This window comes from Hipposideros armiger, unplaced genomic scaffold, assembly GCF_001890085.2.
Source record: "Hipposideros armiger isolate ML-2016 unplaced genomic scaffold, ASM189008v1 scaffold_116, whole genome shotgun sequence".
NCBI classification, from domain to species: domain Eukaryota; kingdom Metazoa; phylum Chordata; class Mammalia; order Chiroptera; family Hipposideridae; genus Hipposideros; species Hipposideros armiger.
The window spans coordinates 888,530-907,725 of record NW_017731466.1 but is presented as its reverse complement, the minus strand read 5'-3'; the positions used below and the strand labels follow the sequence as shown (position 1 = coordinate 907,725).

Genomic DNA, 19,196 nt, shown 5'->3' with positions numbered 1-19,196 from the left:
ACCTTCCTAATGCCGCGACCCCTTAATACGTTCCTCATGTTGTGGTGACCCCCAACCATAAAATTATTTTCGTTGCTACTCTATAACTGTCATTTTGCTACTGTTATGAATCGTAATGTAAATATCTTTTAGTTTTCTGATGGTCTTAGGTGACCCCTGTGAAAGGGTCGTTCGACCCCCAAAGGGGTCGCGACCCACAGGTTGAGAACCGCTGCCATAGACCCTAATCTAGCATGGTTTTCAACCTTAAAGAAAACTGTTGCATCACTATGCTTAAAAAATGTGATAAAAACTTAATTTGTCTTTACCGACCTCTGCTTTGCAATAGAAGGGAATTACAAGCAAAGGCTGCTATGTTTAAACACAAATACAGGGCAGTCATGGGCAGCAGGCTGGCTATGCCACCCACAGCGCGCTGCTCCCAGGCTGCTCTGACTTGGAACTGCTCATCCACGTGCTGTGGTCTGCGCCTATCTCCATTCTGCACCCAACAGCAGGGGGGTCTCTGGTGGGGACCTATTTTCTTTATACAGTCCAGGTACTATCAGGGTGTTTAGCATGGAGTGAGTGCTCAATAAATATCTGCTGAATCAATCAATCAGTCAACGTTGTTATTGAGTCCTCCACTCTCATCAAGGCTGCCATATTAACTGAAAGATAATAGGATGAAAAAGCTTACTCTGCTAGTATTGAAAATTTCGGAAAATACTGGTACTCGCTAAGCCTCTAAAAATACCATCTTCTAGCTCAGAAATAGAGAACATTAAAGGCAGTCCCAGGTCCATGTAACAATTATGGACTTTTCTTAGGATAAATATATCATCAAGGCAAACATTTACATAAAGAACAAACAGATTAGAAACATCTGATTCATGCACGGATGGGGGGTTATAAGTTTGAAAAGCTTCAGTACCTCACTGGAGGCAACCAAAGGAAGAATAGTGGCTTTGTGTTCATAATTTTTCAGACTTATGACTTGACTATGATCTAAAAACGCTTTCTAATCCATGGGGGGAAATTACCATTGAAGAGAAAGTTATAAATAATGGCAAAGTACAGGAACTGTGCGTTATGCCTGGTCAATAGTCGCACGAATAAACTCTCTGTTTACTCTGGAGAAAAAGGGTTGTTTGCTTCTAGGGCCAAGATGTAGTACAACTGTAGGGAGCATCATTCACGCTTTATTATAAGTGAACACCATGCAATTTATGTAGAGAATAAATTATGTAGAGGAAAAAAACAACGTACAGGTGCCCCTAGAGTGTTGCTATACTTTTTTGCAGCATACTTCACACTCGGGGACTGGCAAGTCCCACCAACCTGCTATCAGTTAAGAACACCATGAAGTTCCTGAGACTATTAAATACAGAAATGCAACACTGAAAGTGGTGGTCTTAATCGTGACCCTGATTAAGTGTTAGAGTTACAGTGAAATGATATCGAGGAGCCTACCTCCCTATATTTGATGCTGCAACCTTCTTTAAATGCTTGATTCAAATATGTATTTCATGAAAAATATGAAGGCCTTTTCTCCCTGCTACCATTCATTTTCTATGTCTTTATCAGTTTCTACATAAAACATTATTAATTCCCAGAATTATAGAATGTTAAAACTGGAAGAGAAGTTACAAATAATCCAGTCAAATCCACTTGCTTTAAAGATGTAGAAAAATAAGATGCCAAAAGATTGATTAATTCATATAGATGTCAATTACTACATATAGTTCATAAAGTAAGCTAATGTGTACTATGTCTATTTGACAGAAACAAACATTTTTGGTTAAAGCACAATGTTATTAATAGCTTGTACCAAAAGTGTTATTAGTAGCTTATCTAAAGGATTTTTAATTTTTGTTGCTATTTTACTTAAACATTTTCCACCACATTGTTCTTTATTTAAATATGTCCCTGAGAACATTTAAAATAATTTAAATTTCTTGATGCCCTTGATGCATTACTTTGTTTGCTTAGCAGTGTTCTAAGAATGGTATTTATTATAGGTTAAAATGGCAATAATACAATATATTCAAACAAAAGAATCCTTTGTCATATACCTTTCATGTACTTTTGAAGGGTGTATTTCTACTGGGTTTTTATTTCAATCTTAAATGTAAGGTTGTCTATAATATGCTTAATTATGTTGCAATATAATGATATTAGCATAATACCAATATTACCAACATATTACCAGTATTAGTCAAGGATAAGGTCCATTTTTATCTTTTTTGTATCGCTAGTGCTTACCATATATTAGGTATTCAAATGCTAGATAAATGAAAGAAAAAAATGAATGAGCAAATAACAAACCAATGAACAGGAGAGAAATATTTACTCGGTGTTGGTCTGATTTTAAGAAATCTTGATGCCAGTGGTCTACATAAACTAGGTCTAATCCTAACCAAAAAACTTAGGCATAAATGGTTAGGACCACTGCATGTGAAACAGGCTTTTGGTGGAATGCAGAAAAATGTAAGGGAGAAATTTAGACAAAAATCAATACTTATCAAGTATATACAATAAGAAAAAAAGAACACATTTATGCCATCCTTCACTACAAGGAGCCTTCTTTTTTATGTAAGTGGGTAAATGAGGCCTGGAATATTCAAGGGTTAAAATTGAAACGTGGGCCGGCCGAGTGGCTCAGTTGGTTAAGAGCTCGCTCAAGAGTTGGAGCTCTGAGCAACAGCAGTTCTATTCCCAGCCCGAGCTGAGCTGCCGCTGAGCTGCCAACAGGTAGCAGGATGGCTCAGCTAAAAAAATAAAAAAAATAAAAATAAAAAAAATTCAAAGGTAAATGGAAAGGTGTTGTGTGAGTATCAGAGGACATGAGTAACCGAAGGCAGGTCGGTGTTGGAACAGAGGAGGGGAAGCTGAGGGCTTTCCACATCAGCCTGCTTGGGCTGACTCAGAAATGGATCTGTTATAAGACAGCTCTCATATAGAGTAAACAATTACCATATGTCAGAAGGTAACCCTAGCTTTGCATTCATTTATTTATTAATCTTCAAAATAACCCATTAGATAGGTATTATTACCTGTGCTTTACATAAGAGTACACAGGGACCCAAAGAAGTAATCTGTGATCCCCCAGATGCAGGTCAGCCTGATGCCAGAGCCTGGGAGTGGGGTTGGGTATGTACAACCCCAAGAATCTAACAACCAAGGTTCGGGCAGTCTGATTTATTCTGACTCACCTCCCAAAGGTGTGGCTTCCAAACTGGTCAAATAATCAGGATTGCTACTGGGAGGGGGTAAGAGTAGAATGCTCTACAACTAGACATCTAAGGACAGGAAGAAACGGACAAATTCCACTTGGTATTTAATTATGTTTTTAGGTATATGGTGGCAGTGAGTGAGATGGCAACAGACAAAGCTGGGTCAGGAATCTCAGTGTGATGAAATGGATATGTGGTCAGAATGGCAAGACCTCAGGAAGGGAGTCTCAGACAAGACAGATGTCCAGTGGGGTCCCCCAATGCTGAAAGTTCCTGCTCATTTCCTCAGCCAACACCTGCCCTGGGAGACAGGTCAGTGACTTCCCTGCTCTGGTGTAAATGAGTACCTGGGCGCTCCTGCGGTTCCAAAGTGTTCTCTTAATAGAATGTACTTTGGTAAGTTAGAGAATCTGGCTTACAATGATGCTATTTCATTAGCATGTTGGGCACAGGAGATTTTTTTCTTAGGGCAGTTCTTGCACTTTATTTGTCTGTATGGCATTAAACACCTCTACAGTACCTAGAACTTGGCAGGTGCTTATGTATACCAGGCAACGGAAGAAAGAGAGAGGAGAGAAGAAAAAAAAACTAGATATCCCCCAAATATGCAAATAATGAATGACTAATAAAGATTTATGTGTAAAAAAACAAACTGTTGACACAAAATGCAACAGTCTCCTGTATATATTTCATCCCACGTGTTAGCGCAATGAAGGAGCAAAGCAGGCAGAATGCTGGGATGTACCTTTTACAAAGCCAGGATGCAATGCTAACACAAAGGCAGGCAGAGCAGAATTTTCCTAACAGTCTCAATTTGCCAAAAGCCAGTGATATGTTTCTAACGTACTTTGATGACAATTGAGGGAAATGCTTCTTTGAATTTAGCTACAAAGGGCTCAGAGGGGCCTATGTAAGCGCGATCATGTGGCCAAAATGTTTCATAACAGCAAAGCTCAGGTGAAGGTAGCTGGCGGGGTGATTATGCACAATGAAGTCTGTATTTTTAGACTTCAAAAAGTTCAGAAAAAAAATTTTTTTTCGGTACACTGCCATGATCAGAAAGGATGTGCAGCTCAAGAGAGATGAGAAGGATTAAAATATGAACTCTTCACGATACAATCACTAATTAACTTGTTGTCACAAAAACAAAGTTGGCCATTAAAGTAAACAAATGTGGCTGCCAAGGCAGCTCCCTAATGAAGTCGGGTTTCCAAAGGGAGCTATAAAAGACCGATAGATGGATGACAGCGACTGGCCCTCCTCTGCACAGAAGTCAGTATAGGAAGGCAGGACAGCCCCCAATAGGTGGAGGCTAATGAAAAATTTAAAGATGGCAATTACCCACAACCACAGCGACAGTTTTATAAACTCTGCTTTAGCACTAACTCCATCAGGCAGATAGTGTGATAACACATAATTGAGAAAACTGAATTACTCAACTCCTATTTTGTATCTGTCTGCTTCATGAAAATATTCTTACAATGGCAAGTGTTGAACAATTAAGGTTAAGAGGAATACAAAGCCCAAGATAACTGATAAATCAGAAAGTGAGCCTCTATCTCCATTAAGTAATTCCGAGTCTCTGAGCCCAGGATAATTATACCCAGAGGCTCACAGAGAACCTGCTTATTACAGAAGCATTGTCTATTTTCAGAGAGATCAGAGAGGATGCAAAGAGAGCTCAGAAAACTAAAGCAGACCAAATGTTAGTTCTAAAGGAACAAAGGATTCTAAACTACAGAAACTAAGCTTGACATTCACAACTGGAAATTCTGCAGCAAGAATTGTTAAACATGTGGTTTGTGACATGAGAAAAGGAACCGATGACCACCAGGAGCCAGCAAAGGCTCATGAAGAACAAGCCACACCCCACTAACTTCATTTGAAGTTTAAAATGGGGTTTCCAGCAAAGGAATGCTGCCACTATCATGTATGTTGATTTCAGATAAGATACAAGGCCCAGTGTTTCAAGACTTCCTTGTGGAGATGGAGCTGACGTGTTGTTAGCTGAATAATTCCACTGAAAGAGTGAGGATCAGGGTCCAATGTCATTTGGCAGTTAGGTCTTTAGAGTTACAGCGATATGCTCTCCATTCTGTACAACTTAATAATTTTAGTTCAACGTTTTTAGATGAGGACATGCAAGTTATGCTTACTTAATATAAGCTGGAGGAATAAAGTATGAGATCACTTTATCAAGATTCAAAAATATCCCAACTAGTTGGAAAATGGTATGAAACTCTCAGGGTAATTTCTTATTAAATGGTGCCCTGCCTTTCTAATGTTAAAAAAAAAATCAAATGTTCAAACAGAGAATGGATGAGAACCACCTAACAGCAGCTAATATTAAAAACAAAACAAAACAAAAAAACTACATCTTGTGGTTCTAGCTGCTTATAAACTCAGTATGAACCAACAGAGTGTATTCAAAGTGCTAATGCACACTTAGGCGACAGAATAGTTCTGCACTGATCAGATGAAATTCTGGAGTATTTTGTTTGTTTCTGGGCCACACTATTTTTAATGACAATGACATTGCAGATGTGTTAAAAATGGAAAGGACCAAGAAAGTTCCAGAAACTATGTCACCTGGGAAATGGCTGAGGGGACTGAAGATGTTTACTTTGGTAGAAGAATTAGGGGAATTCAAAATAATTTTAAACAAATTTGGTGTGTGTGTGTGTGTGTGTGTGTGTGTGAGTGTAAGAAATACAATATACTCTATCAAGTTTCGGAAGTCATGGCCTGGGGACATGATTGGAATCTACATGGAAGAGAGTTGGGATCAACAAAGTGAAGCACATTCTAAGGATTATGCCTGCCATACATGGATTGTGACATCCTCTGGGTGGGTGCCCTCCTTGTCACTGGATGGGACCCGGGCTAGGGTGTTAGAGGGAGCCAACTAGGTGGTTGGAAAGATGTACTCAGAGCCCCAAAGGCTTGTACCCACAATGCAGCTGGATATCAAGCAGCATCCGAATACAAAGAAATGAAGATGAAAACCAGGATGAAGGAACAGCTCTTTTTCCCCAAATGATTATGTATTTGTTTGTGTTCTGTATAATTTTTGTTCTTCTTTCAGGTTGCTAGGGGAATGTCATGAACAGCAATGAGAAAGATATTCAATCACATAATATGCTTTGATAATATCATATTAGGCTCAGGGGAAAAAAAAGTATTCCGTATACTTACTGTTTTTGCACTGACAAGTTCGACAACCATTGTGATCAAGTTTGAAACCATAAATGCAGTCCTTCTCCACCAGGGTGCAGTTTGATAACTCCCCACATGCAGGTGGATCAATTGTGATGTAGGTTGGTTCTAATAATAAAATGAGGGAAAAAAAAATCAATGAAACATATGATTATCTCTTAGATGCTATTCAATCTTTTAAATCCCACACTACAGTAAGTTATAAAAACTAATCAATAATTTTCATCAAATCCTAAAAACTCTGTACTTCCATAATGCCTTTAATCTCTGAAAAAGAAATATTTTTATTTAGATTTTTCACAATCCAAAATCTCTATTTCTTTATGTTTGAGCAGCTTACACCTTTTTTGGTACTCTCACATAATACTTCTCTGAGGGTCACCACTACAGAAAGCAGACAAGAGGTTAAAATGAACTCCATTTAAATTGTTAACTGTTCTTCTATTTCTTCCTAATGTTTTCTGTTTATTTTTTATAATAATCAAGACACTGCTTTCAACTGTCAAATATCTCACTCTCCATTTTGCAGTACTTCTGAAATCTGAAAGCATATTTTTTGAAGTTAATAAATCAAGATGGTTAGGAGGCTAGTTTGAAACATCTGGATTTCTTTCATCTTTTATGAGACAGTCCTTCAATTATTACAGATGGTATGATGGATAACACTGACAAGGAGCTTATACTCAGGGCCCAGGGCTTATGCAAGTGGCAGAGGGAGATACAAGCAAGCATTTGGGGGGAAGAGCACGCAGCCATTCTGGGAAGAGGTGCATAGAAGAAAGCAATGCAGGGGTGATGCTTTACCCTCCTTGCCAGGTTCATAATGAAGAATTGTTCCAGGCAATCAGAGTAATTACATACTTACATCTCTATATATAATGTTTGCAGAGCTCTGCATTAATGCCTTCAGGCTTTGTTACACTCCAATGAGACAGGTGCCCTCAATATCCCATTTTACAGATGAGGAATCTACTATACTGACTGGCCCAAGTTCACTGAGTTAGTAAGTGGTAGGCCCAAGATTTCAACCCAGGCTTTCTGGCTCCAGGGTCACACTCTTAGCTTCCATGCAATACAAAGCCCGTTGCCATGGTACCTGTTTTGCAGGGCACTGACAAGGGATGGTTTAGATAATGTCAGATTGTGGTTAGAGTACTATCAAAGGGAACAGACACCGAAGTATTTCTGTAGCCTCTTTTCCACCAAAGGATACTATGAACTTCTTCAGAGTAAGCTGGTTGTTACAACATCTTTTGAAGAGCTAAGTACGGAATGTCTCTACCTATGTTTTCATAATTGGAAAATATGAGTTGCGGACAGGGTAGCTGGCTTATCTAAGTTTACATAGCAACCCAGTAGCAGGCTGGGAATAGAACAGAACAGAGGTTCCCGACCTCCTGTCCAACACTCTATCCATTACTCCACACTGTCTTCTCAAGTTTCATCTCCCGTTACCATGGAAGAGAGACCAAAATAAGTGTTTTAGTTGCCACTGGTAAGATCAAGAGTTCTACATTTTCATCCGTCTGCTAAAAGTGGCCAGTGATTCAAGTCTTCACAGGTAGTAGGCAACAGGACTTTTAAAGAGATGCTCTGCTCAGCATTCTCCCAGTAAAAATACGTATAAAGAGGGGCTAGCACATTCTCTATTTTTATTACAACGGAGCTTGGAGAACATCTCCCTAAAATTTGTATAGACACTTTCCACTGCTGTAAAATTTCTAATTTCCTTCAATGACTAACGTATCCTTTCTGACAGATAATTGTGAACATCAAAAAGTCGCTTAAGTTTAGGCAAGTTTTAAGACATAGTGGATTGACTACACTAGAGCTGCTTTCCTCCATTCTCTGAAAATTTACCATAAACATCTTTGGTTTTGAAACCTGGATAGTTCTTCTTTTATCACTACTTTTATGAGCCATCCAAAAGAATGATTCTATTTCAGACCTCAGTCACAAGACTGCCAATGTTTTGTCAACATTCTTCTAAGCACAAACATAAGGCAGAGAGAGCAGAGGACCCGTAACATGTTTAAGTGAGCCGCACTACAGATTATCCCATCGAGGGAGGAGTCAGGACCATGTCCTGGAGAGTTATGAGAGCAAGGACCAGGAATGGAGCCGGCTTTAGTGAACGGCTTACGGGTGTAGCAATGTCCTGGGCTTATCTACACAGACCAAAACCGTGTGCTCTTTACTGATATTTAAGTTTCTGAGACACTTTTGCCTTCAGAAAATATATTATGGAAAAATAAATGTTTGGGCAGACTACACTGACACTGAAAAAGCATAATAATCATTGGGTGGTATGGAATTTTATTTTCAGTGACTTCTAGGGACTTAAGAGAATTAATACTGATGTAGATGCTATTTTGGGTACACAGTATGATTACTGGATGGGGTTAGGATTATGACCTTCAGCTAGAAAGAAAAAGAAATAAATAATTGGGTTGTCTGAGGGTCAGAACCTCAGCACTGATGTGAACAGTCCCATGCTTCCTCCAAACAGCTTCAGCCGCTAGGTACAGTCACACCCATCCACAGCACACGTTTCTCCCAGAGAGGACATACATTCACTATGTTCCCCTACGACATTCAGAATAACAGCTTTTGCTCAGTTTAACCATGAAAAAAAAAAGTACACAGAAGGGCTGTTTAGTAGGTACTGGTCCTACAATGCTGAATTGTAAATATTTTAGGTAAAACAAGTCCTACTGGATATCTTCTAGGCCTTAGACGATGTAGAGGATGCAAGAATCAAAAAATTACTTTGCGCCTCTAAAATTCTATCTCCCCATTCATTTCTGAATGTACATTAGATGGAAGAAATCGGGAAGTATACACATTTCAAATTCTGACTCCTTATTTAATACCAAAACACAGAAAAACTCAACAGAACTCACAGAAAACCTCAAAACTCAACAAACACTTATTCATGAAAATTGTCAATTTGCTCCAGAACTATTCAATTCCCCATCAATAGCTTAGGCTAAACACACCAACACTCACTGTGAGCTATTAAATATAAATAGAAGTCTAAATTAAAAAAACAAAACAAAACATTTTAACACTAGTCATCTCATTTTATTATATTTAAAAAATAAGTATTGTTTTCCTTTACAAATACAAACTGGAACAACTTTTAAAAGCCTTTTGAGGGTGACGCATGTTTTGGGGATACTCATTGTTGCTGTCCTTTGTCACTGGAGTTAACTGTTGATTTGTAATAGACACTACGCAGGCAACTAGTTATCTCCTAACATTTTATCTGAAGTCATACATTATATTCTATTTCCTTCATCATCCTTTCAATATTTTAGTGCTTGGTTTCCTACTATGTTAGGCTATATCTATATTAGATTTCTGTAAGAACAATATTACCACAGAAATAGGCAACTATAAATTATCTGGCAAAAAGTTTGATATTATCATAAACAGATCTGAGTTTGCTTTCAGTCCAATACATTAATATGTGATCGCACAGCTGGTCTTATTATTAACATCAGGGCAATTTTTTTTTTTTTGAGAAAGAAGTGCTGTGAGAATACTAAAATTCAATTTCCTATGCCAAATAGTGAACTCCAAAGTGAGACATATTTGATACCCTCCTGAATTAGAACATTTAAAATCAACATGACACTTACAGTCTTTAAAGAATAATGACCAAGAGCTAGCTAGATTTTTCGCATAGCTTTTATCCAAGCAAGAAGTTCTCAGCAGGGGAAGAGGTCTTTTTAAAGAATCCAGAATATTGGTACCATAGTACGCTTGTTTCTAAACCAAATAATCTTGAGGAAGTGTTAGTGAAATATGGGAAATGTGTATTCTGCTTGTAAGAGCATCCTGGAATTTGCGGATCCGGAATTCTTATTATCCTACACTTTTTCTAGCCTATGAAACATCTCTAGTCTAGTCTATGAATATGGAAAATATCCTTATATGTCTTGGCCTAACAGCCAGAAGTTTCTCATTTAAATCCCACATTCCCATGCTCTTGTATTACAGAGGGTATGGTACTGAAATGATATGCCAGAGAGTCTATGCCTTTCTAGAATGATGAAGACCTGCTGCTGTATCCTGACAAGTTTGGTGATTAGCACTTGAACAGAGATCCTGCTAAGCTGGAGACATCGATGCATCACTGTATACAATGCCTGTTGCTGGGAACAAAGAAAACTGTCCCCCTTTAAAATGGTTGGGCAGAGATGCATTAGTGGGCCTCTTTCAAAGGAGAGAGAAGGTTTTGCATGTCCTCATTTAGGAGAATGAGGAAACGCTTGCACAAAGGTGGGGATTTGGTAAGGGGAAAGTCAAACTGCTTACAGGATCACCCTGACATTCCATCTCATCTTGTATTGAATCAGCTGAGGAATGAAAGAAATACCTTAATGTCCTCCAAAGGAAGAAGGCTTGAAACTGCAGGAATTCATTGTCTTTGGCTACAACTATTTCTAAAGGGAACCCTGGAACAGCTTCTTTGTGGAGAAGGATTCTAGAAATATTTTCTGAGCCTAGAAGCAATAAAGAACAGAAATGGGTGTTTGTTATGTCTACATCCAGGATGCTGTTTCCTAGCCTGCATCCGAGTGGGAATCACGACTCCTCAATCAGTTGTTTTCTTGAATGATTTTTAAAGACTCTCTCAGCGCCTCGCACTGTCCAGAAGAGCTGTTTTTACAAGAACACTGAGGACTGTGTCAGGAGTGCAGATGTTCAGCCACCAACTCTTAGCTCACGTGTGAGAGGACACAATTCTGGAGGAAACCTATTAGAACATGCAATATGTAAACACATATTGGTTCTTTATTTTACATTTATTTAAAATTTGGGGGAGAATATTTCTTCCGTATCCTAGGACGCCCAACAAGCCCTTTATCAGTAAAAACATTTCCAGGAAAACATATTTTTCAGGCTTTAGAGAGTTTTAAGACACGCAGTTTCTAAAACACCGATATTTAACAACGATGCACAAGTATTTCCTAGGAACAATTTTATCTATTCAATGGGCATATTAAGGCACTGTGATAACAATTAGTTTTGTCAAGAGTATAAAGTTAAAACAAAAATCGTTATTCTAACTTCAAGGCCACAGTGCTTGACCATAAAATAACACATATTTGATTATTTAGGAGACATAAAATGTGTCAAGTAAATCTAAGCTCTCTACTTTCTTGCTTATTATTTTATTTTGTGGAAAAGTCTCCAAAAAGGAGAAAGGGAAATAAGAAATTACAACTCAAATTCAGCCTTTTAAAATGTTGATTTCAAGTTTTACTATCAGTGCTATCATCATACAGGATAGTTTAACATGTTTGGGACAACAACAGAACAAAAAAGAATATATTTTGAACTTCAGTTATTTAAAAATGTGTAATAATTATGTTAACTTGCTCCTGAAACAATTTATATTATCACTGTTTTTTTTAAATATATTCCAGGTAGATGAAGCTAAAATGAAAATGTTAATAGATGCTTTTAACTTGGTGTCTCCTCATCTATGTTATCCCATTGAACTTCTGGTTTTGAATAAATGCATATAAGACTCTTCTCACTACCTTGATTACTATGAGCTGTTTATCTTTTGCAAATAATACTAATTATCTCCATTGAGAAACATGTGAAGTACTCTTTCTGATTAGCAACCCTGGAAAGGCTGACAAGCCAATTAGTAGCTCTTGAGTATGGGTCAGTGATTCTGGAAAAATACACTTGTGGAAGCACACAGAGCCATCCCTCCTGGGTCTGTCTGCAGGACTACCACTGTCAGAAGGGTAAGGTGGTCTGGGTCCAGATGTCAGCTGTCTCTGGGAGTGCCTGTCATGGTGCTGGGGTCTGGGTGTGGATAGCAGCTGTCTATCAGCGGCCTTGATTCCTACAAATCCATAGTAGCACGCGCAAATGCACATGCGCGCGCACACACGCGCGCGCACACACACACACACACACACACACACACACACACACACACACACACNCACACACACACACACACACACACACACACACACACACACACACACACGAAAAATCTTCCTGGAAAAACCTCACTACAGGCAAATGCCTAGAAAAAGTAGGTTTTGAAAGCACATACATTCTTGCATTTCTTTCATAAGTTAAAAAATTTCAAGGAGAAGATACATGAAGCTTATTCCTATCTGTCTCTTATTTCTCTTATTACCTCTCCTTTTGGACTTTGTTAACAATTATTTGCTACTTTATGTACGTAGCTCTTCTTTGTAAATTCACAAGCCTGCTCATTCAATTGCAAGAGACAAAGATGAACAATTATGTTCTCTTTTCAGACCTAATTCAGGACTTGCTTCCTTAATATTTGGGTTTTGTTTTTTTTGGGAGGGGGCAGGGGTGGTCGGGGCTGGTCTTGGTAATAAGAGGGAAAATTCCAAAGCTTCACTCACTTTATATGGCTAAATATATCAGGCCTCTTAGAGCCCACCAGTTCCTGGTAGCCTGTCCAGGGCCATACAACTGAAGATAAAGTCGGCCAAGATAGAACCAAGGGAGATAGCTAATCTTTTTTACTGTGTCTTCATATGTCATTCTGTTACCACAGTTGTTTTTCAAACGTGACCGTAACTAGTCACAAAACCATTCAAATAAATCACCAAATTGTCAACATAATTGCAGCCTGGGAAGAGAAGTACTGTAAAGAAGAAATTTTCCCAAATGAAGCCAGAGGGAAAACTCTATTAATGTAGACAATAAGGAAAAAAAAAATTGAGGCTACAAAAATTCCCTAATCTGGAAGTGGGAATTTCCATGGGGCATGAATGTGTATTTAAGAAAGGCTCATTAAGTCATGGAAAAATATCTCCTACAGTTGGAGTTTTCAAATTCTTTCAGGCACTACACATTTAGTTATCCTTTTTTCCTTTGTATATAGTTTTCATAACAACACCTACCTCCTTGTAATTTCTAAAGTACTTATCTCAAAGCAGTTTCATTATTTTAAAATGAATGGTGTGAAAACGTTCCCAAGAATTGTATTATTTTATGGTCAGATAGACAAGCAATCATATATTTACTTTAGACCTATTTATTAACTTTATATGCTTTTTCCAAGGACTCTTGGCAGTTGGACATATTTTTCTTCCTTTACCAATCTCATATTTAATAGGAAAAGACAGTAGTATGATTCTGAGATTATTATTAAAAGGCCACAAAAGACAAATTAAAAAAACTTTTTTATATAGAGTAGGATATCTTTTTCCAGGAATTCAGCTTGAGAAGAGCTCACAAAATGACTGGATTCCAAGTATAATCTGGAACGTCTATATTTGTCTTATGTTTTATTCCTATATATTTTTGTTAATTTTCATAGAGAATTTATCTTGGTAACCTTTAACTGGAAATTATGTGGCACATTTATAAATATATGTGTATATGTAGATTTTTTTTTAAAGCTATGTTCAACTTGGGGGTGTCAGGTAATCAGAATTTGGTATTTTAACCCAACACTCTGAGAAATGGCTGAAGACCAGGGAGGAAGGGTCCTCACATGAGGAACAACGGATTATTCATGGTTTATAACATCAACACCTAGCACAGTACTTAGCCCACAGTAATGTTTAATGAATGAACAAAGAGGGGGAAAAAGGCATCTGAGCACCTAAAGTCGGGTCACGTTTTTGACAAAGAAGGGCCCCCACTCAATATTGTCTCTAACAGGCTGAGTCTCTAATTTCCTTACTGGGAGGACAGGACAGTAACTTCCTGAGAATCCTCATATAGTAGGTACTGAAGCAGCAAGCTAGATCAGAAGGCTATTGTGAACTTGACACATTAATAATGAAAACTGAGTGAAAATCCCCAAACCCAAGTCCAAAATGAGGTAGTCAGTTACCTAAAATGGCTTAAATTATGATCTGTATCTCTGGATGAAGAAGGCATGAAATGCATACAAAGCACTGTAGGTCTTCCAAAATTCCTAACATAAAATCTGACCCTCCAAATTTCAATTACCTGGAGAATTCACTTCTGTGACTACCTCACTTCTTGATGGTGCCAAGTGAATAAAGCTTTATTAAAAAGAGTCCTGAAAATATCTGGGCACTCATTCAATTCAGCAACTCATCTAGTACTGAATGAAGGACGGACACTTTTGCTGACTGTTCAGCAAATTTACTTCATGATGAAGCAACAACTGGCAAGAACCAGATGGAGAAGAGATGCGTCGGGACCAGAAGGCACACGTGCTGGTGATGGTGTCTCGGTGCCTGGCATTGAGCAGCCCATTCATTTTACTCAGTGGGGATGTGAATGCCACTAGTCAGGGTGCAGGGTCTAGATGTGAATGTTCTGGGGAGACGGCTGGACAGTAGCTCCGTGCTCTGGGTGGAGAGTTTCCTTACGTGGGAGAAACAAGAATGGACAAGGGGAAGCAGGCTTTCCCCCAGGGGTCAAAGAGCAAGGTCAAAATTCCAGGCAGAGGCTCAGGAAAAGAACCTGGATCAAAGGCTAGGCCCCAAAAGGTCAGAATAACAGTAACTGGATCTCAGCAATGAGAATGGAGCCAGGAGCAAGAATGGCTTTTGAATCTGAGCCACCATGATCAAGTACATTCATATTCACGGCTTTATTTTCCTCACCCTTTCCTTTCTAAAGAGAAGCAAAGCCAAAGACACAGACTTGGGGTCATAAAATTTAGCTTGAGTCCCTGTTTTCTCTATCTTACATGTGATGCTGAAACTTTCTGGGTGTGGATAAAATGGGAACACTCATTATTTCTACCTTGCAGTATCACTGTAAGGTTCAACTAACATTGTAAAGAGGGGCCTGTTCTATAAACTCCAAGGGCTACAGGACTATTACTTGTTGCTATAATTATTGTTGTAACAACGATGCTGCCTGCTGGGAGCTACAACTGGTCTCAGATGATGGCTGAGTAAATGAATTATGTGCCCTACAACAGGCCTCAAGTGCTCAGCTGATAAATGCTATGACAACTGCTTTGGCACTCTGAACCCTGTCCATTGTAACTTAAGCATCATTTTCTATCTCCACTGATAACGTGAAAAGCATCTGGGATGTGGGTGGGTCCATGACGCTCTGTCATATGGTCTGGTAAGCTTTGGAGCGTGTTAGTGACCAGCCACTGGCGCCTTTCACATTTGCTGAGTGGCAGTCTGATACCATTGTTTCACATTTTGACTGTGTCCATGGTGTCTCGAAGAGAACAGAAATCTCTGCGTAATCGGCTTATCCAATGTGAGCTGAAACAATGATTCTGTGTGCCTGGCTGACCCCGTTCTTCCTCTCTCATGATGGGGGCCTTGCTGTGTCTTCGGGGTGGAGGGCAAACTCATCACGGTATCATTGATAACTGTTTTGGTAGCTTTACCAGCAGTTCTGCCATTCTCATGGTGAAAGACGATCCGGAAGACCCACCTCTGAAAGCTGTCTTTGGTCAGCACATCTTAGTTTCAGAACGTCAGTGATCTAAAACTTATGTCAACAAGACGAGATAGTTCAACCAGGACTTTCTTAACAACAATACCGGGAGCATTTCACTCAGATAACAATGTTCTCGGTGTTATCTGTCACAGGACTGTGAAGCATCCAGACTGAATTCATCTGGCCTAAAATCCCTGGGGAACCTTTTAAACACTTGGTTCCAAGAAAGCTTTATAGAGAATCATGGTATTGAAAAGAGCTGGGCTTGCTGATCCTGCTCAATATCCACAGCCTGAGGCCATCCCAAACCGACAGTTTATTATCGTTGAACATTTTTATATATATATTTTTTAGCTTCACTAATAAAATAGAGAGTCCCTGAACTGTTTAAAAACGTGAGCTGATATGCAAGGCCACAGCTTTCCAATTAAGGTGAAAAAGAATACTATCTCGTTGTGTCTGATACCCAACCTACGGGGCAGCCTGACCACAGAGCAAGGTGCAGACATAGGCAAACAGCGGGCACCAAACACATACACAGTCATTAACTCTAACTTGCTTGATTTCAAAGCAGACCCAAGGCAGCCTCAAATTGTACCATGTACGTACACTTCTTTAAAGTGAGGAAATGAAGACCAAGGTAAATTTTAAGCAGAAATGAATACGCTGCAGCCAGGGAAGAGGTCAGCACAAAGGGCGCACGCCTTAAGGTTCTGCCTGGTCGGGAAGGTGACTTACAGACTCAACTGTGAGTCTGCGCCAATAGTCAAGGGACAAAATCAAACCCAGAGCACTATCTGACTCTCAGGGTCCCCAAGGACCAAGCAAGCACTGGTTGGCCTTAGAATTTCCCCGGGGATTCTTCGTCCTGATTCATGACAGTGCTGCCAAACACGTGCTGCTGCCTTGAACTGAATCTTATTTTCAACTGGAGGCTACCATTAAACTCTGTGGTCTCCAATGGACTGGATTCTTGAATTGGACTCTGTTTCAAACAGATGTGACAAACCAAGCTATCTCTCAGATGTGAAAGTAAAATTCACTAGGATATTAGGATACTAGTACACTTTACAGGATACTAAGTATCCTGTAGATAGAAGTAAAAATTTGGTCAAACTGCTAATTCAACTCAAAATTGTGTCAAATGGAATGCATCACCCTCTTCTTGTGTTTCTGACAAACTATAGAAAGTGCTAAATGTTGATTATCGCTCATCAATGGTGGTGTAATTCCTGGACGAAGACCTGGAACGGCTGAGTCTCCTGGTAACAGATTTCCCAATCTGCATGCTGACAGATACAGTGAGCATTTGGGAATCTTAAACTGAGAAGCTGACATGTGGGTATGATCCAGGTCCCTGCCACCTGAGTAGGCACCTGATGGGAGACCCATAAATGGGCAAGGGGCGCTCTTTACTAGACACTATCTTTCCTTCAGTATGTCCTGTGATTTAGTGATAATATTGTAGCAGACAGTTTCTATACCTGCATGACATTGTATCTTCAACAATCAGGTGGACGCAGCACAAAAAAATACTTCTAAGAGGGCCTATAAAAACAATTCACTGGGTTAATATCTCTAACGCTAACCCTCGTGTATTAACCAACGTGAAACCACTTTGTTCTTATAAAATAAATTTAAGGCTAGTCAATGAAATAGCTTAAAATGGTATAATGATAAGTGGAGTTAGATAACTAAAATATTAGAAATTTACTATACTGGAAACACCACCTCGTTGAAGACTTATTTCCATAGAGAAATTACTTTAATGTATTTGAAAATATGTTTGAATGGAGCACCTGCAATTTCACAAAAATGTTGTAATATATGACCATTTAAATACATGCCTCTAGCCCCTAGAAGTCATAAGAATACTATATAATGAAGTGACTTTAAAAATAAATAAACAGGGGCTGGCCGAGTAGTACGTTGGTTAAGAACTGGCTTGAGATGCCAGAGGGCCCCGGTTCGGATCCCACATATGAGGGCCAGTGACACTGCCCTCCACAGCTAAGATGCTGAACAACAGCTCAACCTGGAGCTGGGTTGTGGTGAGTCACCTGTGATGGCGTAGGCTGCAGCCCCTGTGGCAGTGGATTGCCATGGGCTACGGTATGTAGCCAGCAGCCAGCGTGAGCGGCCAGCAGCCGCAGTGAGCGGCCGTCCAGAAGCCGGCGACTGATCTGCCTCGCCTGGGAAGAGCGCAATGATGGTGCCAACTTGGGCCAGTGAAGCAACGTCCTTCACAACTAGACTGAAGAACAAAAGGACAGCAACTTGTCTGTTTGCATCCCCCAATTCCCCAATAAAAAAATAAATATAAATAAATAAATAAATAAATAAATAAATACATAAACACACCAGAAGTTATACTTACAAATAAGTGTTATTGCTAAAAGCACTCACTTTGGGAGGCTATATGCTTGTGCTAAAATGCTGTTTCATGTTAAAATTCTGCTTGAAACTTCTCTTCAGAGTTGTTCCCAGAGCAAATTACTATGTCACAGAAGACAAAGTGCCTTTATTTTACTGTCACTTTTTGCTTCCTCTGAACAATTTAACCCCAGCTAGGCCACTCACTTTTTTCACCAGACTTACAATAAGAACGACTTTGACTATTTCCTAGACTCTAATAAACCTTTAAAGCCAGGGGTTTAAAAAGTTAAAATTATTCAAAAGAATGTGCTGTAAGATATAACATCAGATTCAATCCAGAGGTACAAAAATATTCTGAATGATTCTATTTCTGCAATAACTGTAGTTTTCCCATATAACTATTTGGAAAGGAAGGCCACTTCACTTGGATTTGGAAATCTTGGTATGTTTAAAAATAATTTTATTACTTCATAGTTTGAGCTTTTATGGTGGAAATAAAACAAGCTTCATAGAAAAAGTGCTGTCAGGTGCTTTAAATACAGGTGTGTTGAGAGCAATCCATTTCTTAGAACTGAGGAAAAGAGAAAGGAGATGAGAGGAGGATTTTAAAATAAGACGGACTAATACAGCCCTGCTTATGCAAAGCAGAACAGCTCTTGAAAGCTAGATAATGTGATTACCGGTTAAAATGTTAAGTTCTGTGAGGCTGACAAAAGCTAATAGGAAACCAATTCTGCTACTTCAGGTCAATGGCTGTAACCAGAAAAAGATGGGCTCTTTCTTTTTAAAGTCCACAAGCCTTTTTCTGAAGGGCATGTCTCTTAATAACCTTCATTAACTTCTGTTTGGTTGCCTAAGAGTTGTCTCTAATCCAAAAAAAGTTTAACACAGTCTCAGTAGAGATCGTGTTTATTTAAGTTTGTTGGAAAAACATTCCTATCATTTCAAGAATGACTAAATATTTTTCATTCACATAGT

General features: G+C 39.0%; 1 protein-coding gene across 4 annotated transcripts in view; it reads right to left on the bottom strand.

The window, feature by feature from the left end:
- CRIM1 (cysteine rich transmembrane BMP regulator 1) overlaps positions 1-19,196 on the bottom strand; it is a 187,734-nt gene that overhangs the window by 44,861 nt on the left and 123,677 nt on the right. For all 4 annotated transcript variants that reach the window (XM_019647786.1, XM_019647789.1, XM_019647787.1 and 1 more), the window contains one exon: positions 6,411-6,539. In XM_019647786.1, the coding sequence (XP_019503331.1) occupies positions 6,411-6,539 (129 nt within the window). The remainder of the gene's footprint in view (positions 1-6,410; positions 6,540-19,196) is intronic.